The following is a 26,518-nucleotide window of genomic DNA, read 5'->3' as shown; positions in this document are numbered from 1 at the left end:
ATCAGTTCACTGAATATTTTGTTAAATCTAAGAACTTTTTTGTGAATAAGATATCGAGCTGAAACTTTTGAAACTCTTTTAGAGTACAATAAAGTAAGTTAAGGTACTTCATTTCTTCATATCAACGAGCCAGCTGCTAGAGCCTCGTCTAGTGGCCGCTAGGGTACCGGCTGATGCCGATGGAATTGATATTCGAGTCCTTTGTTGTGTGCCGGATAAGATGTAGTTAAGATATTTTGTTTACATCTTTTATGTACCATTAAACTTTTATTCTAACGTAGTTTTCTTTCGGCTTTTGCATTTTTCAAAAATTGAGTCTGCTATTTTATTGACAAAAAAAGTTCTTAGGTTCAAAAAAATATTTAGTGAACTGATAAAGTGAGGTTGATAATATAGGTATTTAGCTCTGTCACATGCCCTTAAGTATATCCCTAGTGATGGAGATTCCGTACAACAGCCGCGATTTGCAACGTCGCAACCTGTGAACTTTAATGTAGTATGTCAAAGCCACAGCAAAAGAAAAAGTTTAATTTAAATACTTAGGACACGATAAAGTACGCTTTTCCTCTGATGAACGATGGGCATAAAGGTACTTAATGGAATAGTCAATGTATTTATATATAAAAGATCCAATAAGCCCTTTATACGTATATAAAAAACACCTTTCGTTTTTAAATATACAAAAATGCTGTACATAAAAAAATAGAAATGATGTTCGGTTCAAGAAAGCTAATTGACATCGGAAAACATACCTTGGTATTAATGTATACATTATTGAATTGTTATATCTGCAGAAAATCTTTACATACTGAAATTAATGCTTTACATAGACTTATCAACTAATTACAGAGATATCTATGAACTTCTAATTAGTATATAAAATCTACAGTAATATAAAAAGTAAATTTGAGTACGAAAAACTACGCTTTTCCCTAAAGTATTATGGACATAAAGGTACTTATTGGCCACTTATTATTAGATTTTTCGAATCAGAAATTTTCGAGAATTTCGTTTTCAAATATGATCTTTCGTCAATTTGGTCTTTTTTCAAACATGCATAAAAATGGCAATTCATATCCGATTTTAATGTTCAATGTCTGAATTTATTTTGAAAGTTTTTCAAAGTTGTATATAAATTTACTAAATTTCACCAAAATTAAAAAGCTACTGATTTCTAATTTCGAAGTTCAGTGATTTCGCTTTTATATAACGTTATAATTTATATTACACTAAATAAAAAATATGAGTGGGACGATGGTCGTGGGGGCTAAAGCGTAGGCTTTGGACCCACTCCGTCGACTTGCGGGTTCGATTCCCGCCTCGGACCTACAGTTTAAGGTGGGTTCCGAACCACGAAGAGCAACAGCTTCAAGTACATAGACAAAACCTTTTTCTCTGGAGGTACCGGTCCCACGATTCTCCGGAGATGAACAACTCCCTTGTTTGGCTAGTGTCCACCTCATGGTCACTAGCCTAACAAGGGAGTTGTTCATCTCCGGAGAGGCGTGGGATCGGTACCTCCAGAGAAAAAGACAGACACGTTTTGTCGAAACAGCGTGTCGGCACACTGCTCTTACAATGCAACCGCATATCCGACGCATCGTGACGACACGCGCGTATCGGGAAACAGCCCTTGCATAATTATGATTTTATTAATTATTAATTGAGAAGACGGATTAAATGAGGGGACATAAATATTTCCCCTTATTTGATCAGTCCTCTCAATTAAAGAAGTTTCACTAACGATATAGGAAGAAAAGAAGTTAATTTAAATACATTCAGAAATATATTTGATTAATTCTCTATATATAATACTGGAACAATTTTTTAATTTTACAAACATAAATTGTTTAGTTTAGGGCAGACTTTTACAATATTATATTAAGAAACAGGTACCCGACCGAAAATTTCTTTCTACTTTCGTCACTGCCAGTAAACCCTAAAAAAGTTTGATTCAATCATTGAAGTAATTTAATATACTATCTTGTTTTCGCTAGTAAACCGAGTGAATGGAAGAGTACTGTAATGAAAGATACTCTGCAAGAGTATCCTCATAGTATCCGCATAGTATCCCTTCCGTATCATGCAACGCAAACTCAAAAAAGCAGCAAGATCAACTTTTAAATTGGTGAAATTCGGATTTTACGTTAAAATTCCCATTAGAAGGTCACGAAGTAATCGCAATAGTTTTTTTTTTATAACGGTAGAAAGTCTTAAAAAATATAAGACGTATATCATCTGTTGACGGCTACGCTTCAAACGCATCATCTATAAGTAGCAGTCAACAGTTGTTATACGTCTTATATTTTTTTAACTTTTTACCGTTCTGAAAAAAACTATTGCGATTACTCCGTGACCTTCTAATGGAAATTTTAAAGCAGAATCCGAATGTCGTCAATTTAAAAGTTGATCTTTCTGTTTTTTCAGTTTTTTTGCATGATACGGAAGGGATAATATGTGGATACTATGAGAATACTCTGTGGAGTATCCTTTACATTCACTTGGTCCGCAAGGGTCGTCTAAATTTGGAAATAATAGTTAAATAAAGTTTAAAACCTTTATTTTGCAACAAAATAGATACATTTTTAAACAAAAAGTTAAATTTTTATCCAAAAAGTTGAATTGTATACTAAAAAGAGTCACTTTGAATAAAATACATGAACTTTGCACAAAAGAAATTCATTTTCCATCAAGACTAATTTTCGATACAAAAAATGAATGTTTAATCATAGTTAAATTTTCAACAAACATTGATGAATCAACAACAATAACAAAAACTACATTTTTAAATCTTGAAATTTTAAAATTTATAATCGCTTTAAATTATTGAAATTAATTGGAAATTCCTTGTAATTTTTAAAAACATCCTAAAATATTTCAAATCCGTGAAAATCTCTTAAAACTTTTCAAATTTTTTGAATATTTCTTGCGATTTTAAAAATACCCTAAAATATTTCAAATCCTTCAAAATCTTATAGTACATTATTGAAATCAATGGAAAATTCCTTGGAATCTATTAAAATATCCTAAAATATATCAAATCTTTAAAAATCTCATATTAAATTACTGTAACCAATTAAAAATTTCTTGGAACCTTTTAAAATACTCTGAAATATTTCAAAACCTGAAAAATCTTTTGAAATACCTTGACACCTTTTGAATATTCCTGAAGTACCTTGGAATTTTTTTAAATAATTGCTAAAACTGTTAAAATTCTTTGAAATTCCTTTAAATTATAAAAATGAATTTAAAATTCATTGCCATCTTTTTAAACATCCTCAACTATTTAAAATCTTTTAAAATCTTTGGAAATCTCTTGAAAATTTTCAAAGCTCTTGAAAATTTCTTGGAATCCATTAAAATATACAAAAATATATCAAATCTTTCAAAATTTCATTTTAAATCACCGTAACCAGTTGGAAATTTCTTGGAAAATTCTTTAATATCCTCAAATATTGCAATTTCTTCAAAATATTTTGACACCGCCCGGCGCTCGCCATATTTTATCATATGATCGCGCCTGCGTCAACAAGGCTGGAAATCTTTTAAAAATAGCGTACGATTTTTTCAATTATGTGAATTATATATAATAAATACACTGCAAATTACTAGATCAGATAGTGTTATATATAAAAAAATGAACTTTCGTACATTAATTTTGTATGAAAAAATCCTTATAAAAAACAAAATTTTTGAATAAAAATCGAACTTAACTAAAACAATATCGACTGCTTTATACAATATGGAAATCAATTAGGTTGAGTCCGTATAAAAGAGTCAGGTTTCAGTTGACTGAATTACGGAATAGTGCGAAATAACACAATTGCTTTATAAACAAAATCAGGCCGTTAAGATGCACTAATAAAATCACAATCACAAATATTTCTAACTTACAGTTCTTATGTGTTGAAATTTTTTTTCTAAACTTATTAATCGTATATCTTTTCAAGTTCTATTAACATTATTTAATGCAGTTATTATTTTTTCACTTTGAAAAATTGTATTTTTGATTTCATATTGAAATATTTTTTAAAATTTTGCTTTCACACAAAACGTGCACTGTGACCGCACACATAGTAGCACGCTGTACTGCACATCGTGCACACAGAGTGTTCTCACCTCGTACATACATCGTGTTGCGTTTTTGGCGACACATCGTGTTTTTTGACATTTTTTTAGTTACTTTATTTCAACATCTGTTCATTGAGAGTAGATAAAGTTATATGTTCGTGTGTGTAAGCGTGTCATTTGGTTCATTTAAGAAAACTGGTTTTTTGAGTTCGTTCACTTATCTTTTAAAATGGATACCATTAAGGTGCCAATGAGGATATTATGCAATATTTCGATAGAAAATTTCAAGATAAGTGATGCAGATTTCTCCAACACCATATTGAGGTATATCAGAACAAATCATATGATTGCAGAAGACCAATTTGAAATGGTTCGAGAGGAAATAATACGTTACTTCATCCCTGTCTTCAAAAGGAATTGGAAGTCTTATTTTAACAAGAAAGACTTATTTTACAAAAGACATGCTGTATGGTTACTTACAAATTTCAAAATTACGCAAACCATATTGAAACCTGTTAGACGATCTCGGGAAGATTTTGAAGACGGTTCTAAGTCAACCAAAAGAAGGAAGCTGCAAGCTATTCAGGAGAGTTAGTCTCCGCTTGAGAATCAGCAGTCTTTCCTTAGTAATCTAAAAGCTTCTGGAAAACACAAATCAGCAAATAAAATAATCCAGCTGTTACAAGATTTTGAGAAAACTGAGGATGAAACGAGTGCAATCAGATTTGTGCATGATGAAGCACTCGCATTAATAGAAGACGCTAAGCTATCCAGGCACCAAGTCCGAAATCATACGCCTGCAAGCAAAAGCTAGGAATGCTGACATTTTTGTACCATCTACAGATCTACTGGAAGTGAAAAAAGAATGCTACCCCCCTAGTTCAGCGATTCACATAACTAATAAAAGCGTTACGATTAAACTGCAAAAGCTGCTTGATCATACTTTCAAGTGTATATTTAAGATTCTCAGCATCAAGTCATACATTTTGGAGAAGAGAGTAAAATCTATGATCCTTTCCAATAAATATGGCTGTGATACAGAATCAGACCAAGGTTCATATAAGCAGAAACTTCCGAATGGTATGATATCGGATGAAAGCATCTTTATAGTCTCAATGGTGCCAGTTATGATGGAGTCGGAGGGTAAGCAGATTTGGAAAAACACTCACCGTAGTTCTACGAACTTGGCATACAAGTAGAATTTAAGTACGTGAAGGAAACCCCAGAATTAACGAGATCTGTAATAGGGAGGATAAAAGAAGAAATAAGTTGACTTTTATCCACCAAGGTTGTATTTGGAAAATTTAGGTGCCACGTAAGTCATGACATGTTTTCAACCATGTTGGACGGAAAACAACTCAGAATCTTAGCAGCACACTGAGCGCAGCAACTTATCACTTGTCTAAAGCGAACCCTCCAGCGATGAATGACTTAAGTAAAGTGATGCAGAAGAAGGTCCTTGACGAATAATATCAGTTATGTCTTTTGCTTCTTCATGCCAAGATACGCTGCATGACTCTAGTTCTGTATAGAGCTTATCATTTGGGGATCTGTAAGTGGCAAGCGAAAACAAAAGATGAAAAAGCCTTGATGCAGACTGCCAAATCGAGAATCCAGCAAGATTCTCGAAAAAAGATGGGTCTTATAATAGATGCTTCCAGGCAAAGAGCAGGAAATTAAAATGACGGAAATACTGCGCGGAGATTTTTCTGTGATCCTGAGTTAACATCCCAAATTACTGGGATTGATTTGCGTTTGATCATACGATTTAGCATAATTTTGCAGGTTCTTTCCTGTGAACGTAGAATAGATGCAGCAGGATTTGAATTTTATGCTTTTCAAACTGCCCAGTTGTATGTGGAGCTTTACAACTGGTATTACATGCCTTCACCTGTGCACAAAATTCTCTTGCATGGATCCAAAATAATTGAATCGTTCTTAATTCCTATCGGTCTATTATCGGAAGAGGCTCAAGAGGCAAGAGTTCGTGTAAGAAATATTGCCATGAACGGCTGAAAAACTCATGGTGTATAGCACTCTTATTCGTGAGAGGCAAGGGGACTCACTCTAAAAAAGCACTTCGATTCTTCTACTTATTGTAATATATAGAATGTATATTTGTTCATTTAAATTGCTTATAAATGTTATAAATTGCATAATTCGGCAAGAGTTCACGTAAAAAAACATTGCCATAAACGGTTGAAAAACTTATGGTGATATAGCACTCTGATTATTGAGAGGCAAGGGGACTCACACTAAAAAAGCACCCCGATTCTTCGACTTATTGTAATATATAGAATTGTATTTTTTTTTTTAAATTGCTTATAAATTTGATAAATTGTATTGTTCGGTAAGAGTTCGTGTAAGAAAAATGGTCACAAAAGGTTAAAAAAACTCATGGTAATATAGCACTCTGATTCATGAGAGGCAATAAACGCCGTTCAATCTCTTAAAAATTCTACCTCACAAAATCTTTGCTTATTATAATTTTTTCGACTTTTCAAAACGTTGATTAGATTTGCGTTTTTGTGTTTTTCATGCTAAATCATTTTCACTGTTGTGTATTTTGTTTTACATGTCATTTTGAAGGTTTTATTTTGATGAACTGATCAGCACCGTTTTATGTACTGTTCCTCCACGCATTCACTAAGAGGTTAAAAAAAAAGGTATTACAAATCTCAGGAGACTGTACATTGTTAATCACATCGAACAAAATCTTATGATTTCGCCGACCCAATAAACACCGTTTACTGTATGAATGAAACACACGAACACCGTTAAATCTATTAAAAAATAAGTCTATCAAAACCTTTTTTTATTTTTTTTTTCGAGTTATGAAAACGTTGATTAGATTGACATTCTTGTGTTCTTCGTACTGAATGAGTTTTGTCTGTTCTACATTTTCGGGTACGTGTCATTTTGAATTTTCTAATTTGACGACCTGATAAACACTGTTCGATGTATTTTTCCTACTACGCTATTATACAAAAGGTTAAAAACTAAAAAAAAAGTAGGAAACATCTCAGGAGACCGTCCTCTATTAATCTCAGCAAGCAAAATCTTATTGTTTCGCTGACCCAATAAATACCTTTTGGGTATGTATGTATTTATGTATGTATGTATGTGTGTATGTGTGTATTTTTGTATTTGCAACCCTGATTCTGTAGCATAAGCCTGTAAATAAGCATAATAGGTATTTTTTGCATTTTTAGAATAAGGCTAATTTATGGTTACGAAATACAATAACTCCTAAATGAGTAATTATGAAATAAATAATTATTGATTTATTAAAAGAGAATTCTGGAGTAAATTATCCAAAGTTTGCTTGACGAATTACGTATAAAAATCATAAGAAAATAGAAACAAACTACTTAATTAAAGTATAATTAATTTGAACTATGAGATTAAAATATTAAAAATAGACAAAGGCAGTTTGGGTAACGAATCTGACTCTAGATTTCCGAAATTTTATATGATTTTAATTTGTAAAGAGAAGGAAGAAAAAGATTTATCATCAAATGAGCGCATTAGCCTATTTATTTTGACTTGTCACAATAAGTAGACAATAAGAGTAGTATAGCTCAGGGCTCGGAATGATAAAAAAAATTCCGTGATAAAACTTTACAGTCTAGAGATTTGAAAATTATAGTGTTGATAGGCAAATTAATTAAAGAATAATGAGTCGGAAAAATTTACGGTCCGCGAAATTGGTGGAGAAAGCGGGTAAGAATAATAACTTGGATGGGTTCTACGAATATTGCGCTATTTCTCCGTTACCGTTGAGAACCTTCTATTAAATGTCTTTTAGAAACGTATAAAAATAGACAAAAGGATATGTAGACCCACATAGAGCCATATCGAAATTTTATAAATTCGATCTGGCTCTATATCGTTCTATATATCCTTTTGTCTATTTTTATAAGTTTCTATAAGTCATTTATTAGAGGAAAAACGACCATCGTCCCATTACGAGTGAGCACTAGTCTATCATTCCGCTACGGATGAGAACTAGTCTAACTTTAATTAGCTCAGTTTTCAGAAGGAATAAATAACCTATTATTTTTCGGAACATTTCCTACGAATTCAATACTTCAGTATTTTTTATTACAGTTTGTAATGTAATTTAGTCTCTTATAACTTTTAAAACAAAAAATGCTTTAAGATTTTTATTTCTTTTAACACTTCTACGTGTTTACTACATTTCTTAAAAAATGAAGTTAGCCTCCTTCTTATCCGTAGCGGAAAGATAACTAAAGCTTATTTCTAATAAGATGATAGACGCTTTCTTAAAGGTAACGGAACAATAGCTTAATATTCGTGGAACCCATAGATTTAGCTGTACTGTAATTTTATTCAAACTAATCAAAAAAGAAAAACTTTGGAAGTGAGAAGCGCAGGTGCAAGAGAGATTCTAAAGATAAAAGAACTTATTCTCAGAATTAATACTGCGCTACTTTCCAGATCTTAATTAAAATTACTATCTGGAAATAGATGAAAGTAATTGTGCATTAGGTGCCATGCGGTATCAACTGAACGATAATGATGAATAACGGATCCTTTCTTTAAAGAGTTGAACGCTAAAAAGGCTAGAAATGCCTAACTTACCGACTGAAAAGGGACTTCTATCCATTGCGTGTGCCTTATAAAAATTCAGGACTTACTTAAAACGGGCTAGTATCATTAATGAAACTACAACAGAAAGGAAAAGAATTAAACTCATTAAACATCACACGCGAAAGGGCCAAAAGAAAGTAGATCTCTGATTAGCGAATATCATCTCACCTGTGCACACTATGGTGCAAATAAAACCTATGGAATCTTACGCGAGTACTTTTACTACCCTTAATTCGCGAAATAGTTCAGATAGACACTAAGCACATTTGATTCATGTTAAGGGCATGTGATACTTAGGAAATTGTCGATTTTACCAGTTTTAGGTTCCCCCGGCTTTTTTTCTAGAATAATAAATATTTTGTCTTAAAAATTTGGGAAATGATAGCGGATGTTCTAACGGACGTCCCCACACTCTTTTTTTGTGGGTTTATTCAAAAAAGTTTTAATTTAACAAAGTGTGATTAATTTGCACAGCGCTTAGGAAATGGTAACGATTTTTTCAGTGTTACATTCCCCCGGCTTTTTTCCTAGGATAAGAAATATTTTTCCTTCGAAATCTGGGAAATGATAGCGAACATGCTAACGGACGTCCCCGCACACTTTTTTTGTATTTTTTATCCAAAAAATTTTGATATTGCTAACAACGTGCGTGTATCTTTCGAGGTTATGTGTGTTACACTTCACCCGAGCGTTAGTTCCAGACTACACAATATTTTTGGCCGAAAACTTTGGACTTACAAATAAACATAGTAACTAATCTCCCGGAACTAACCTTGTTTGTAGGCAATCAAAAGAGTTTATATGAAAAACGACGTAACCTTAAAATAATGCATATGCATAAAATTTTTAGTTAGCAGAATAAATTTTTTTTGTTATTATCCCTCAAAAAAGAGTCTGTGGACGTCCGTTATGATATTTTATAGCATCTCCGAATTCAGTTTTTTAAAATTTTGATTTTTATGGAAAAAAGGCCGGGGAAACTGTAATTATCACATGCCCTTAAAGAAACAAAGTCATAATTAACGCGTCACAGGCTCTACAATAACCCATACTGGCGAAAGAACCGCTAAAAATCATGTCGATTGATTTCTTTGGGCCTCTAGCTCCGTAACATTTAGAAATTTATACATTCTTTGTATTCCTTGATACCTTCACAAAATAAATTAGACTTTACCCACTAAAAAAGGTAACAAGTGAAATTACCATAACAAAATTAGATGAATTCACAACAGAATTTTCAAAACCGGTAAAAGATCAATCAGATCGAGGTAGCCAGCTGACAAGTAAGAAATGGGTACAGACCCTCGAAGAAAATAAGATTCGAATCATACTGAGTTCCATTAGACACCAACAAGTAAATATGGTCGAACACGTGAATCGAGAGTTGGCAAATATCTTGAAAACGCTGCTGTCATCCAGTCAACATAATGCATGGTTTTCTCAAATTGGAAACATCGAAGCTATCATGAATGACTCACTACATAAAGCAAAAAATGGCACTCTCCATAAGATTATGTGGGGGAAAAAACCTCCACGATGGCGGGAAGAACCAATGCGGGCGACCCCACAAAAAGTGCTAGCTGAGCGACAGAAAAAAATAGAAATCATAAGGAATAGAACCAAGCGGAAAAGAGAAAAGAGAGTACAAAGGATCAATAGAAAGAAGAAATCTATTATTAAATTGCTCGCGCTGAATGAGGGAGCCTATACCATTATGCAACAGACAGGCAGCAATGTTTACACCTTGTAAGAACTTGAAGCAGAAAGGGTGAAAGGAGAGTACCACGCGGACGATTTGAAGAGACACAAGAAGGCAATACAGGGCATGGGCGGGTGCCAGTATATCATTGCAGTAAGGCGTGCTAATTAAGAAACCCGTGTACGCGACCCTATCGACTACCGGGAACAATGCTCATGGGGGTAAATACGATACGAACTTTAAAGGACACGAGAAAAAAGTGCGTGGATCAGACGATGGATTTTATGGTGGAATTAATGTTAAAACAGTGCTAATACTCACTTAAGTTGAATTAACAGTTAGGAGAGAACCAGCAGAACCCAACCAAAAGACACAATTGAGCTGCCGGATCGAATAAGGCCACATCAACTTATATCGCCGGGAGTGGGAAGACTCCTGGATGCTTTTAAACAAAATTTCGACTTCTCTAACTTCCAGCGTTTCGTTTAGCGAGCAAATTTTGAGCAACAAAAAACTTCTAACAAGAAAGTTGTTAACAACAGTACAAAAAAGTTTTATGGAAAATTGTACCCCAATCCAATTAATATTCAAGCATTTATAAACTTCGCAAGTCGCTAACGTATAGGCGATTCGCGCGTGGGCTGTTGCGAGAGTCTCAGAAGCCGTTCATGATACATTTAACCGGTGACAAAAATATATAAACTAATCAAGAAATCAGGTAATATGCAAGTATTATGAATAAATAAATAATATTGTATGATGTAAAATAATTTATTCATTTAATATTATGTGCAAGAGAATGGTTCTATTTTTAAAACAAACTATACAGAAGTACAACGACACATAAACATCTAATATTTGAGATTCATCGGATTTCTAATTCCGTGAATTTCTCAATGCTTCAAATTCGTGGAATTGAGAAAGGTGAAAGATCAAGAAAGTGCATTTGTTTTTCATTGATGTTGATATAAGGGTTAATATTTTTTTTATTATTTGAAACTAAACCTGGTGACAGTAACAATCTAAACATGACTTCCGACGATGACAGCTGTTCTGAATACAAAAAAAAATTACTTTTTACTTTCTGTAAACAGAATGTACATATCAAAGCGAACAAGAATCTCATTAGTAATCATAAGTTCAAGAAGCATAATATTTATATGAAAGATGTTTATATAAACGCTGGAAGTTAGAGAAGTCTGATGTACACCATGCATCAGAAGAAAATTAACAACTGTTTTTTTTTTAATAAATTTCTGAATTCCTTTTAATCCATCAGTCGAAGGGCATTTCGAACTACATTCCTTAAACATTTTATTGAAAAAGTCTAAAAACTGACTGACTGAACACGAGTTAAAGTGAAAAATGAATTAAATTTTATTTTTCCAAGAAAGTTAGTTTTTTGGCTTTAACTAGAAAAATAAAAAAGCTCAAACTTTTGGTCTGAGAGAAAATAATAATAATAATAATAAGTTTGTTAGACACTCTTACTTCACCACAGAGGTCCGGGGGTTCGATCCCTGAGCCGGTACCTCTAGAAATTTTTCAATGTACCTTTACCGAGGTTCTGGTGGTTCAGACTGATGATATCTACCGGGGCAGCCCCGAGCAAAATGATCAAATAAAAATCAAACTCTAACCAAAAATGCTTTCGACATGTTGGGCAGTATAAGCCTGTGACAACATCTCAACACAGAAATGGTTTTAATACAAGGTTGTCAGCACCATGAATTATCGCAAACACGCGTTACATCAAGGGGTGGTTGACCGGTTCCAATTATGTGGAGATACCAACGAATCCATCGAGCACATTATTTATGGCTGTCGCGTAATGGCTCAGGTAGAATATTCACACAAATATAATAATGTAGCGGACATTATACATCAACAACTTGCCCTAAACCTAGGACTCTTAAAAGAATGGATGCCCTTCTATAGATACATTCTAATGCCCGTTTTAGAAAGCGAAGATTAAATCTTATATTGGGATGCTACTATCCAAACGGATCATTACATCTGGGCCAATCGACCTGACATCGTGATGCGAGAAAAAAAGGTGGAAGAGTCTACATCATCGACATTGCTTGTCCGCTTAACCGAAATTTGCAGTCAACCTATACAACCAAGATCCACAAGTATAGCGAGTTAAGGCATGAAGTAAATACCATATGAAGAAATGTGAATCATTCATCTATTCATCCCATTGTGATTTCGGCTACAGGTAATGTTCACGCAAGATTCACTGAACATCTTGAAAATTTAGGAGTCAGTAGGGTATTAAAAGCAGCTGAGAAGGCGGTTTTATAAACACCTGTCGCATTGCAAGAAACTTTCTTGATCATCAGGAAGCGAGCGACTAAAAACCCGTAGAGTGGCAGATGGTAGCTTTAAGAAAACATCCAGAGGTGACTGTTGTCACCTCGAACACTCGTGGCCGCTCGTAATTGTATACCTACAACATCAACGCAGGAGGTTTCAACCATCATATTAAATTATTTGAATTAACTTCTAACATTCTAATCTCATCAGTCACTTCACTTAGTCCATGGCTATGATGTATAACCGGGTTCACCCGAGTACAAGTTTAATAAAAAAAAATAATAATAATAATTTTTTACGAGCGTAAAAATATATAGCGTATAGCGTATCAAGTTATATACACTTATCACAAGGAGAATATTAAAACTATATGTATAGTTGAGTAAACGAGCTTATATAATTATATAATACAATACTTTACAGTTATTCATTGACGCAGAATAACGGCATTTTAAGACAATTCGATATATACATAAATAAAGTTTTCATTGTTACTTTATCCATATCCATGAGGAGTGATAATATTCCTGTTTCTGAATCTAATTCAAAAAGTTGTGGAATACCTGATAAATAAAGTTTACGTAGTTCCTTGTAAATCGGACAAGAAAGCAGTATATGATTCAGAGTTTCATTTTCCATTTTATTACAAGTACTACAATTTTGATTAGGATCGATCTTCTACACATTTTATTGCAGGAAAATGAGATAATTCTGTTAGTTGAGAGCCTAAGCTGACAGTATAGCCTGATAATCTGAAATGGGTATCGGTATTCTAAGTAAGGCGCGGTTTGATCGGCAAGACTCCTGGGTAAACGGACTAAAAAAGATCTCGTATTGTCAAATTTAATAATGTCATGCAATCTGAGATGTTCGTAATATGTTTGAAGTGTTTCTCCCTTTTTGATATCCACAGCCTTGGGCCTGGACTGTAAATGAGGTCTCCCATGTTGATGACATTTAGCAACTGCTGGATCTGAGCAGCCCAATTATATTTTATACTGCCTATCATCGAAGGCAGCGGTTCGAATTGTCTCGAAAAACAGATCCTGGGTAGCCAATTTTTATTCATTTGTAGGACTCTCACAATTCAGTCCCAAGCCAGTGATAATATCTTATGTTCTAATTTTACGCGACCTAATTCAAGTCTGAGCCCTACGTTTTGTAGGCTTCTAGGCAATTGTAAAAGTTTTTTGAAAAAGGACGTTTGAACTTTCTCAATCGAATCCATGTACCTCAACCCCCACAACTGGATACCATAAAAAAGAGTAGACTCCACCAAAGTACCGAACATTATTGTAAACTTTGTTTTTAGGGTTGATTTTTTTTACATCTACCGCCATCACTGAAAATTACTATATTAGTCTTCCGATTATTTATTGTTAAGCCGTTTAATGCAAAATATTCAGATAGTATATCCAATTTATTTTTTAAATCAGACTGTGAGTATGCCAGAATGATTAAATCATCTGCGTAAAGAAGCAACAAAATATCAATATATCCGTTTATATTTCATCCATTTGCGCCCTTAGATAGGAAAAAGTTCTCTATATCGGACAAAAATAATATAAAACTTAAAGGACTTAAAGAGTTACGTTGCAAGACCTCCTCAGAAACCGGTATTTCATCTGAGTACTCCCACTTTTTCTTAACTTTTAAGGTTGCCATGTCATAAATGTTTTTTACTATTCTAATGATCTTCGGACTGACCCCTAGTCCATGTAATTTATTCCATAAATTTCAGTGAGGTACCGAGTCGAAAGCTCTCGCAAAATCCACAAAAATACCATATACTTTCCTTTGGGTAATCTCAATTGAAGGTGTATCTCAGAAAACGGATTAAATATATTATCTAAACAGCATTCGTTCCTTCGGAACACAGCTTGACATTCTGGTATTACTCTATATCCCTCAGCCCAGGTTTGAAGCCTACTGTAAATGATTTGAGTATATAATTTCGTAAAGGTGTTTATTAACGCTATAGGTCGATAATTTCGGGGATCAGTCTTGTCACCCTTTTTATGCAACATTGAAATTAAAATTGTCTCTATATTAAGAATTTGGTTAAACATAACCTGAACATAAAGTCTCCAATTGTGGGGTAAGGCTTTAATAAATTCATTCGAGATTTGGTCATCACCAAGTGCCTTGCCAGATTTACAATTACTAATACACATACATAATTCCTGCCAATCAATCTCACGATCCAAATATGGATGCTTCACACCGAAAAAAAGAGAATCAATATTAATACGTGGTGGATAAATACATTGTAGGTAATTTTGCCACTGTAGAATCGTAATAGGAGACACCTGAAAAACCTTCTTTCTAAATTTGTTTGACACACTCCAGAATTGTTGTGAGTTTTTTACTTCTGCAAGTTGATTGACATTTTCACTATCAAATAATTCAGCTTTCGTTTTCAAGAGGCTCCCATACAGTTTTTTTGCCTTTTTATGCTACCTTACTTGTATCATCGATGTTCACGAGTTTACATTTCTTTAAAAGAGCATGTAGTGCTTTTTTGCAGCGAAACAATCTTCGTCATACCAAGGCACGACACGGCTTTTGTCGACAGAATTATTTTTAAAGTCAAATGCTGATTTTCCATAATGATATATTTATTCTTTGAATGGTTCTGCGCAGTCTGGGATCCAATGTAGTTCAGTATATTTATTTATTTTTTCAGTTTTACAGATTTGAGTGTTTTCTACAGTACCTTTTACAGTTAGCCTAATTGGAAAATGGTCTGACAGCGATACCGAAGGTAGAACGGACAAATCTATAATGTATTCCAGGCCTGTTACATTACACCATGCATGCTCAATTACACTACAGCTTTTATTGGATATATTTTTCGATCCCACATTTGAACCTACGTATGTAATCTAAGCTGAGCGGTCTCGACAAGTTCTACCATTCATTAATATAAAGCCGTTACTTTCCATAAACTCGAGTACTTTAGTTCCTCGGTCATTGACAATTAAATCTAGGGATTTTCTGGATGAAAAGAGTCTTGTATTTTGAAATATTTCGGGTGGCAGACCATTTTCCAATCCTACTCTAGCATTTAAATCTCCTCCGACTAAAAAAATTGCATTTTCATAGCGTACTTATAATTCAAATATATCAGTCTGTAACATATCCATGTAAACGTCTGTTTCTAAATCAGGTTTTAAGTAAACTAATCCTAGTATTGTGGTTTGTCTATATATTTCAGTCTTTAAAAATATCCACCATTCAGTTTGAATAAGTACTTCAGATTTTACTTTACTTTTTTTCAATTTAATAGCTAGACCTCCACACGCTCTTCCCTCACTTTTTTCTTTAATTACTTCACTCCAGACAACGTTGTAATGTCTCCATCGTAGAGGTAGTTTCTCCGGTTGATAGGTCAGCCAAGCTTCCGATAGGCAGATGATATCTGCATCCAGTTCTGATGAATCCAATGATCCTTACAGATCAAAGTTTTTATAACCATGTACATTCCAAAAGACTATAGACCAATCTGCGTAGCCTACAAGTTTTTTCGGGTCGTATGCCTTCGAGTAGGTGTATCTGTCTCAACAATACGTTCAGTCATTGTCATCAAGTTTCCGTTGTTTCAATACTGTCAGACTCCATGAATAGTTAATTTTCTATAGCCAATTCTGACACTTTTTCCCTTTAAACGTTCGAATCTGGCTATGTCTCGTAACTTCTTTGTTATTTCTCCCTCTTCTTGTATGAGATCAGCTTCAATATATATTGGACTATTTTGTAATTGATGAGATTTTCGTTACATTATATCCATCTTTATGTCAAATGAATTTAATTAGACTCTTAACATGTCGTCTCTCCTTCCGATCTTCCACGAGTTTCTAACTTAATTAGTGACGCCAAATTCGTTATTTAAATAAGTATCGACCTGTTGCGTAACGTCAGTATCGGTTACTTTTAATCCTTTGATAATTAGATTACATTTTTTTTGTTCCATTTCGAGACGATCCGTAAGAGTGTCCAATCTTTGGGCATATAAGGCGTGTTCCTTCTTCATTTTAGACATTAGGTAAATGTCAATATCCATTGGCCTATTTTTACTCAGTTTTTCCTCCAAGGACTCAACTCTATGCATTAGACACAAAAACGAACTTAGCTGATCCTCTTCCAGTTTTGAGATTTTTGATTTAATATTGTTTCGCAGTAATGTCCACCTCTCATCTTTTTCTAACAAATATATATTTTCAGATCTATCTTTAAAAACGGGAATCGAAATCAAAAGGTCATTTTCAGATTGTGATCGGTCTGTTAATGGGTATTTCGAACTTTCAGAGTTGCTTCTTTTAAGGAGGTTTGTTTCTTCGTCACCTTGTCTTTTCCGTTTATTTAACATTCGGTTTATTTAAAATATTTGTAAATTTCTTAAAAATGTCTAAAAAATAATTTCTTGTTATGTATCGTCAATTTTAAAGAATATAGAATTAATAATTAAGAATTACTTCAATTGTTATTAGAACTTGTTTCCAATTACATTTAAATAGGTGTTGAGCTAAAATAATTGTTGAAAAAAATTATTGTTTACATTATCATAAATTTAAAAAAATTTTTAACTCATTTTTTGAATTAAATAAATTTTGTTAAATAAAAATTACCCTTAAATAGTTCTGCATGAAATTACTTCAGATTTTGAATATTATTTTAATGTTTAAAAATAATAATATGATTAATATTCATAAAATCATTAAATAGGATTTATTATTTTGATAAATACTTTTAAAAATAATTATTGAAAAAAATCTAGAAATAAAAAAATATGATGAATAAATTGTAGTAATAGTTGTATGTATTTAATCTCTCCCGTTTACGGGTTTGAGGGCCCCCGCTCCCTGTACATATATTTACAATTCCATCCATAGTGCAACTTAACAACTACTTATATTCTACTATTTCGCATTACGTAGTATAAACAATAATAATATCAATTCTCTTAATGAGCGATCTTCCAGGGCTTCCGTTTCCTCTTACCATAAACATGCATTTTCCTCGATATTGAAATCAATTTTTGTTTTTTACTTTCCTCTTTCAGGATTACCCGTCTGGCTCTGTCCTACACCCTTGCTTTCCCTTGCTTCTTCCAATTTCTTTATCTAAATCACCCCCTGTCTATTACCATCCAAAATCCATCTTACACATTCATCCACACTCAAATGTCCATCTTCCTCTCCTATACATCTCTCTAACACATGTGCCCATGACTCTATTTTGCATCAAAATACTCTACACAGATTCTCTTCTTCATATATTCAATATCGGCATGCTCTCACTCCTTCTCCTATTCTAAACCGTACAACCCTACTCCATTTTTCTTCCTTTTTCATTTTTTATGGATATGTTGGTTCCGTCTTAATAATAGCTCTAACTCTATGTCCTGCCACTTCATTACTCCTTCTCGTATCTTACAAACCCTTCTCATGTTCCTCCTTTCTTCCTCCCATTTTGAATTTCCCGAATTTGCCTCTCGCCTCATTGCTCCAAATTTCACCGAAAAATACTTGTGTTATTCTGCTTTCTTCTTTCCTTTTTACCTTCTCTTCAAACCTCAAGACTCTCTTAATTTGTTTAGTTACCATTTTTTCCATTCCTAGCTTTTCTCTTAACATGTATCATGGGCCACTCCAACTGACGCCCATTACCCATTTCATAAATCCCTTATGCATGCTATCCCCTTCTCATCATCTACTAACAGAACTACATCGTCCGCGTATGCTAGAGAGTATAGTTTGCTGTTACCCAAAACCGTTCCTCCTTTTCCTTTTTCCTTTAACTTCTCCTCTAAGCCTGTCAGCAGCATATTAAATAGTGGCGGTCGCAACGAGCATCCTTGCCTTAGACCTCTTCCTGTCCAGAAAACCTGCCCTTTTTTCTTTCCTATCTTCATCCTAATCCAGATTTCAGTAAAAATTTCTTTTATCCTCTCAGCCAACTTTTCTTCTACACCCCTCTCTTTCTATGCCTGCCATACCACTTTTCTGTTCACTGAGTCAAACGCTGTTTTGACATATACAAACAATGCGACTACTTTCCCTTTTTTTCTCCCTACATTTCTGTTAACCTATTTAAGTATATAGATGTTGTTTGTAGTCCCCATGCCTTTTCTAAATCCCGTCTGATTGTGTGGTATACTTTTTTTTCTACCTGACTATCCATACTTTTTCTTAAGATTTCTGCATATATTTCATAGTCGACTGACATGAGGTTTATCCCTCTGTATTCCTCTACCTTATTTCCCTCTCCTTTCTTCACAAGCGGCACCACTATTCTTGTCATCCACACTTCTACCCACCCTTCTCCTTTCCACACCTTATTGCAGATCTTTCACGTCCCATCCCTCACCCCGGTTTTCTTCATAGATGAAGTCAAACTGTCAGTCAATCACTGGTCAATTTATTGAAATTGTGTCTGAAAGATTCTCAGTACATATTTGGTAGAGGTTTCGACTGTACGTCGAAAGTCGTAACGTTGTTGACGTTCAATGTCAACAATAATCTAAATCTTTATTTAAGTCCATCCAGCAGACGGAATCATTTCAGTAACCAACAAATTAAGTTTAACAAACAGGTGCAAAATTTCGTAGAAAGAAATATTTTATACTGATGAGTACTGTTGACTTACAGTCGAAACGTCTACCAAATATGAACTGAGAATCTCTCAGACATCATTTCAATAAATTGACCAGTAATTGATTGACATTTTGACTTCCATCTACAAGAATATTAATACACCCTGGTCAACAAGCTAACATCTTATATAATCCATCCATTCCTCCATTTTTATTTCTTCATTAACGTCCTTCCTTCCCCCTCTATTCCTATTTAGCACTTCCGACAACCTACCTTCTTTGATCGCCTTTTCTACTTCTGCCTTATATTCCTCTTTTCCCCTTTAGTCTTTTTCTTTCCAGCATCTTTTAATGTTCTCTTTTTCTTCTGTTATACTGCTCTTTCTGCATTTCCCCTTTTCTTCATTTGCTTACCCACTCTTTCATCCTCTCTTTGCTTTCCCAGCATTGCTCGTCCCACCTGCCCCTGTTTGTCTTTACTCTTTCTTCTTTAGTACCCAGCTTATCCTATACCTTCTCAATCGGTCCCTTGAACTTTTCAATTAACGAGTTTTAGTGTACCTATGGCCGGGAAATATATTCCCCACCTTCATGCTCTCTATGATATGCCACATTCTTTCTTAAGCTAAAATGTAGTCTAATACTGTTGCTCCCTTTCCTATGAATATGATCTCCTCTTCCTTATCTCCTTTCATATTGTCATTACATATAAAACATCCTGTTTCTCCTATCACGTCTAGCAACTTTCTCCCCTCTCTGTCCGTCTCCTTATGCTTGGAGTTCCTTACATATGCCTTCTTTTCTTCATCCGAACTGCCTCTCACGTTTTCGCCAGTCTATGCATTTAAGTCCCCTCCTGTTAAAACCAATTCTTCCTTCTTTTCCTCTATCCTACTTCTTATACTCTCCAGTCTTCCTCTTCCCTCTTCTTCTATATACACAAACCACCGCTATTTTGACTTTCCCAACTATAATTCTTCTTACCATTGTTCTATCCTTCTCCTCCATATCCTTATCTTTTCTCCCTCTTACTGCTAATTCTTTTGTCACTCCTGAAACCAGGCTTCACCCATCATAATCACGTCTCACTTTTCTAACTTCCCCAAAAATCCTTCATTCCTGTTCTTCAAACCTGACACATTCCAGAAGGTTATTTTCACGTTTCTCTCTCTCCTCCCTTTTATTTCATCCTCACTTTTTCCCCCTTTGCCGTTCGGAAACCCCTCTGTTTTCTCTCTAGACTCTTTTTCGTCTCCCTTCTTTCTCCCAGCATCATTTCTCGCCATTTATCCATAACCTGTGTCTGCCTATCCACACCATGTGTCCCTTTTTTCTCTCTACCAAAGCCCTCTGCTGTATTTGCCATCTCCTTTTCCTCTTCCAACTGTTTTATCTCACTACTTCTCTGTTCGTCAACCTCTCTCTGTCTATTCACTATACTCTCTAGTCTACCCCAAATCTTGTCTTTCTCCTTCTTCCAGCGTTTATCCCATTTTTCCCATTTTTCTCTTACCTTTTTCACTTCTTCTCTTACATCATTTCTCTGCCTATTCATAACCCTATTAATGTCATCTAATCTCTTTTTTGTTTCCTCTCTAAACCCTTTGATGAAAGCTTCCAATTTTTCAAACATCCCCTCATCCCCCTATCTCTTTCACGTATTTTCCATTTAATCCTAACTTTCTTTTTATCTTTATCCCTTTCTAAATCATTGTCCCCTGCCTTAGATTCTCCTTTATCCTACCCTTTACTGCTAGTTGCACTTGCCTTTTTTCCATGCGTCTAGACTCGTATTCGAACCCACGTCGGCTTCTCGAACCTTTACTCACTGCTGCTGTCACTGTGATCAACGTCTCCCTTCCCCCACTGCGCACGCTTTCAGCACCGTCAGCTCTTGTTGCCACTACTGCTTGCTGTTCTGTGCGATTGTCCAGTAGTTATTGCCCTCGGGTGCCAGTTTGTGCACTTCGCGTTGTCGGCATCCTACCTTACCCAAAGCTTCGTGACGTTTCTCGCCTTAATCGCCTACCTATTGCCACCGTCCCCCCCTACCCTGAAACTATTTTTCCTACTCCTAACCTCAAAAACCTTCACTCACCTTTCTTCCTTTACACTTGATCTCCGCATTCTCTACCCTTTTTGCATCCACACACCTTTATTCCCTTCACCAAAGCCAAACAAGCCATCACTTGACACAAAAGAGTTCTTTCACGATCGATACCGGAAACGAAAGCCATATGATGAATAAATTAAAATTTCAGTATTAATTTGCAAATTCAACGCAATTGAAATTAATTTTTGCATATATAAATCGCACAAACTTATAATTGAATTATAATTTGAAAAGAAATGTTTAAATTACATGATAGAATGTCATGAGAACGAAATATAATGTATGTATATTTAAAACAAAGGTAATTATTCTTCACAAATTCATAGGAAACTGAAGTATTTGCAATCGTAGATATATTATGCTTTTATGTAATTTTTTTATAAAAGAAATTAATACTTTTATTTTATTTTTAAATTCAAACTAAAAATACTTCTCTTACCTTGTCAAACTTTTCTTTTCTTTTTCTTCCTTCTTATGCCCAGTGTAATGAATAAATCATTTTTTCATTACAAAAAGTCATGAATAGTACTTAGATACATGTTGCAGTAAGTCATAGCCTTTCGAAATATGACTAAAAGTAAAATAAAAAAAGTCTTAATGTTTACAATTTTTTATTGACTATTAACAAACCATTTTTTAATAATCAAATTTAATTTTTAAAAAAGTAAAATAAATTTTTATAACACCATGTAAAATTTTATTTTCATAATTAAATATAGTTATCAAATTTTTTATTTATGTTAAACTCCAATTTTTATTTTACAAATTATTATTAATAGATTGTTAATTTATGATTTTAACGTCAAATTTTACTTAACAGTTATGTTAAATTAACAATAAAGAATAAGCTTAAAAATAATTAAAAGTATTTGTAATTTTATTTTATTTTTCACGATTACAAAAATAAAAAAAAGCTTAAAATGAGTCAAGGTTTAAAATTCCTTAAATATTAAAAAAATAGTACAAATGTTAAAGCTTATCAGAAAAAGTTTCGGGCATTATTTATTATGAAGAAATAACTTTTTATTGGGCCATAAATATAGACTTTCGTAGCGAGGGTTTTGACCTCCGACAACACCTCCCACCACTCACTAATCTTAAACTCACAGGCGGTGCCGCTTGACGTGCGTCGAGTGATCCCTTCAACTCGAAAAACACGGGAACTCGGACACGACGAAAGAGAGTGTAGTTTTAAGTGGAGGGGCATATTTTTGGGTTTCGTCTTTCACTACCGATTAGGATCGAATTCTATCACTGCTCCCTGCAAAATTCTCGTTTAGAGTGTTAGTCTTTTTTTCTCATGGCACGTCACATATACTGTTTGGTTAAAAATAATATACTCTTTCATATTTTGCAATAAAAAATTGATTTTTTAAACAATTTCTAATGAAAGATAGACCTACAATTTTTTACTTCTGTACTTTTTATATAAAATTTTATTTTATGGAAGCAATTGAGAAAAATAGGGGAAAACATTTCAATTTTACAAATTTATGTCGAATTTTCGATGACTACATTGGGTACGAACCATGGATCTAAGTTGGTCGACAGACGAATCGCACGATGCACGAATGTGCTCCTGCGGGATCTTCATCCATTCACGAATTTTCGACTGTGGACATTTTGCAAGCCAAGGTCGACACTAAAAAATACCAGAGTGTTGATGTGTTCAAGAAAACCGTTCTTCGTAAATGGATAAAGATTCCACAGGACAACATTCGCGACATAAATTTGTAAAATTTAAATGTTCTCCGCAATTTTTTTATTTGCTTAAATGAAATTAAATGTTATACATGTAAAAAATATAGCGTTCTAAAAAGTTGCAATTCAATCGGGCATCCTGCACAAGTATTTAGAAGTCAAAAACATACGTAAAGGCAAGTGATTTTTTTCGTTTGGAAATTCGCTCCGCTCTTGGTCATTTTTACAAGGCAAAGAAGAGACAAAATACTTTATGTTCTTTCTCATTTTTATGCTGATGACAATCGTTTTATGCAATAAATATTCCTATTTAATCATTTTTATCATGCATTTAGTTCTATCTTTCTCTTACGAATCAAAAAATACCCAAAGTTACATGTGTAATTCCTTATAATCTTTTGAAATCTCATGTAATCCATGTAGTCCCTTGTAATCCCTATAATCTTGTGTAAACCCACATCTAATCTTATGTAATCCCATGTAATCTTCTTTAATCTCTTCTAATGTTTTAATATATTAATAGATGACCAATTCCATTGCAAATCAGCCGAAAATGCAAGGAAAGGCTAGGTCATGGTGTCACAATGATAAGGTATTTCAAAAGTTTACCAATTGTTGTATTTTTTCTTCTAAATTTAAATTATTTCATAGATTTTGCTTCATTTCAATAAAGTTTAATGCAGTAAAAAAAAAGAAGTTGATATTTACTCAATCAGTTCTCGCACACATAATTACCATATTCAAATTGTTTAATATACTTTATTTATGACATAAAAACTGCCAATATCACCTTATAGATGGAAGTCTACAGTTTATCAATTATTATCATTTTTTTAATTGCACTCATTTTCAAGGAAATACGCATAGAAAATGCGATTTTTCTTGTTTTTGATCATTTTTGAACATTTATTTTGTTTATACTTGAACTTTCGCTTACCTAATTACAATATCAATACCAAACTTATGCAGTTATATTCTCGAAATTCGAAAGATTCCATTTCACTCCTTCATATTAAAACAAAGTATGTATTTTAAACATTTCTCATCTCTGAAATAAATTATGGGTAGCTACATACAATAGTGGCCCCAAATGACAGACTATAGATTTTTTAATAATTTCAACTGGAAACATTGTCCTCATACTGAAGAAGTAATTTCCATTTCTTAAATTAATTTTTAAATATTATTTAAAGTCGGCGCTACGCTGTCAAATATGTCGCTTATAAAATCGATTGGAGTTTATAAAATCGCCAACTGTCCAAGGAAACGTTATATTTTTCTCGGCACTTTTTGCTGTAAGCGGGTTATGGGTAGGTGGGCGAGATACCTGTGAATTTTATTGTCTTGCATTCCTGTTATTGGGACTGACAATGAAAATTTAAAGGTATGTTTTACCTGTACTAGTGTACTGCATGCTTTTAGTGAAATAATATATAAATATGATAGTTTCACTCATTTTGTACTAAAATAAATAAATAACTTTAAATAATTTTTATATAAAAAACAATAGTTAGTAAACATTATTATTGATACAAAAATTTATGAGTTAGAAAATGTATAATGCTTCATGGTTTTATATTTTTAAATAATTGAAAATAATTATATGTTTAAACAAGTATAATGAAAAATTAATAATTAGTGAATATTATTATCGATAAAAACTATTTATTAGTTTGAAAATTTGTTATGCTTCATAATTTTAAATGTGTCACGTGTGTGGGTTTGTTTCTTACTATCAATCCTACGGGGATTATGTCAGTATAATGTGTTTGCATAAAAATTTTTTGTAGTTTATATTTTACAATGTACCGGAGTTTTTTTGAATTTACTTGCACGAGTAATCGAAAGTATTTCAAGGTAAGTTCTTTTACGAACGTATAAGCGGCGGATTTAATCCGAGTAGTAACTCCACGACGATAAAATATTTCAGCTGAAGGGTCCTAGTTCAATGCTCGATAATACGGCAACTATTCTCCGATGATATAAAATTAATCGACTTAGTCCGAGCGGTTTTTCGTTAAGGACTATTTAACAGTGATGTAGAAATTGCATTTTAGTTAAATCGGTGCGTACTTCATAGATCGATATGAGAGTGTGAGTGCTTGGAACGTAAAGACGATTACCAAGGATAATTCTGGGATTTATAACATTCTGGATCTCCATGTTAATGATAGGGTAGTTACAATCTGTAGTTGTCACGTACGGTTTACATTATCAATGGGTCTAGTCACACACTTTCGCTTACAGCATTTATAACTGTTTGCATTATCATGCACTTGTGCACTGCTTGATATGCATTATCAGGTGAGCAATACGACAATTTTGAAATGTTACAATTTTAAATTACATTTGTTTGTATTCATGAACATTTATATGCCTACGAGTATTATCCATATGTGTATTATTCGAAATATATTTAGTGTATAGAATCAAACTGAAGGGCCTAAGGCAAAGCCACCGAACGCTTCCTCGGGTTGTTAATAGAGGGTCCTTGAACCAAGGGTTTCTGCTGAAAATAGTTACAAGAATAAATAGGCAGTCGCGGACAAATCTCCAGGGGTGGTCCCGAAGGAATAACCCCTAATCGGTGGTATGAAAACCGTGCCGAATGCCCAATGACACCTGGGTGAAGTGTCTAGAACGGTGACTTGTGGGAACAAAAATGACAACACCAAACATAGTTGTAGAAAGTGCGGTTCAAAACAACAGAACAAGCTGGGCTCTCGACAATGGGTCGGCCAACAATGCCGACCACTCTAGAGCTGGGAGAGCCAATGAAGATAGATTCCTTGCGATGGATCAACGAAATCTCGGGACTTTTAGATGGATGGAGCGACTGAATCGCGACTTGCTAGAGTGCTACGATGCGAGTGTGGCCCCTAAATGTTGTTACATGGCACGACTGCATGTTCTGTGGTGCGAGAAACACCCGGAGCTATCGCACTTTTCGCATCAACGTCTGGGAAACCATGCCGAACGACTCCAAAAAAGGGGCTATGTAAACGGAATCACTGCTCTACCAGATCTACAACAAGCCAGCAACAGAGAAAGAGAGGCGACACTAAGACCAACCGCGAACACGCATCCCTTATAAAAAGAGCGATGATTTATGACCCGGAGAAACATCGACACTGGGTTTCTCTAAAGCCTAAATATCTGGCATCCCTGCGTGTCATCAATAAGCTAAAATATTTGCGGAAAAAATGCAGAAGGCGGTCGTCCTTGGGTCGCTCCGTGTTCTCAGCGTGCACGAAACTTTTGCCGGATCGTCATATTGATTTCGTTACAGACTGTAACCACCAATTTCACGGTCGTGAGACGTGGTTGTGGCTGATACTTTATCGCGATTTCGCTGGGAGCGGGTGCAGTTTTTCAGATTAGCACCCAATCCTGCGTTTGTCCTTAT

General features: G+C 34.1%; 1 protein-coding gene across 11 annotated transcripts in view; it reads left to right on the top strand.

The window, feature by feature from the left end:
• The window catches only part of LOC117171308 (exocyst complex component 7), a 336,468-nt gene that overhangs the window by 275,527 nt on the left and 34,423 nt on the right, over positions 1-26,518 (top strand). Inside the window, exon 10 of one of the 11 annotated variants that reach the window (XM_033358486.1) lies at positions 23,636-23,704. The exons of the other annotated variants lie outside the window; for them this stretch is intronic. Within the exon in view, the coding sequence (XP_033214377.1) occupies positions 23,636-23,682 (47 nt within the window). The 3' untranslated portion in view covers positions 23,683-23,704. The remainder of the gene's footprint in view (positions 1-23,635; positions 23,705-26,518) is intronic. 11 annotated transcript variants of the gene reach the window in all.

Source organism: Belonocnema kinseyi, chromosome 4 (genome assembly GCF_010883055.1).
Source record: "Belonocnema kinseyi isolate 2016_QV_RU_SX_M_011 chromosome 4, B_treatae_v1, whole genome shotgun sequence".
In the NCBI taxonomy this organism is placed as follows: domain Eukaryota; kingdom Metazoa; phylum Arthropoda; class Insecta; order Hymenoptera; family Cynipidae; genus Belonocnema; species Belonocnema kinseyi.
Note: the sequence above shows the minus strand (reverse complement) of the source record. Positions and strands in the feature narration are given on the sequence as shown.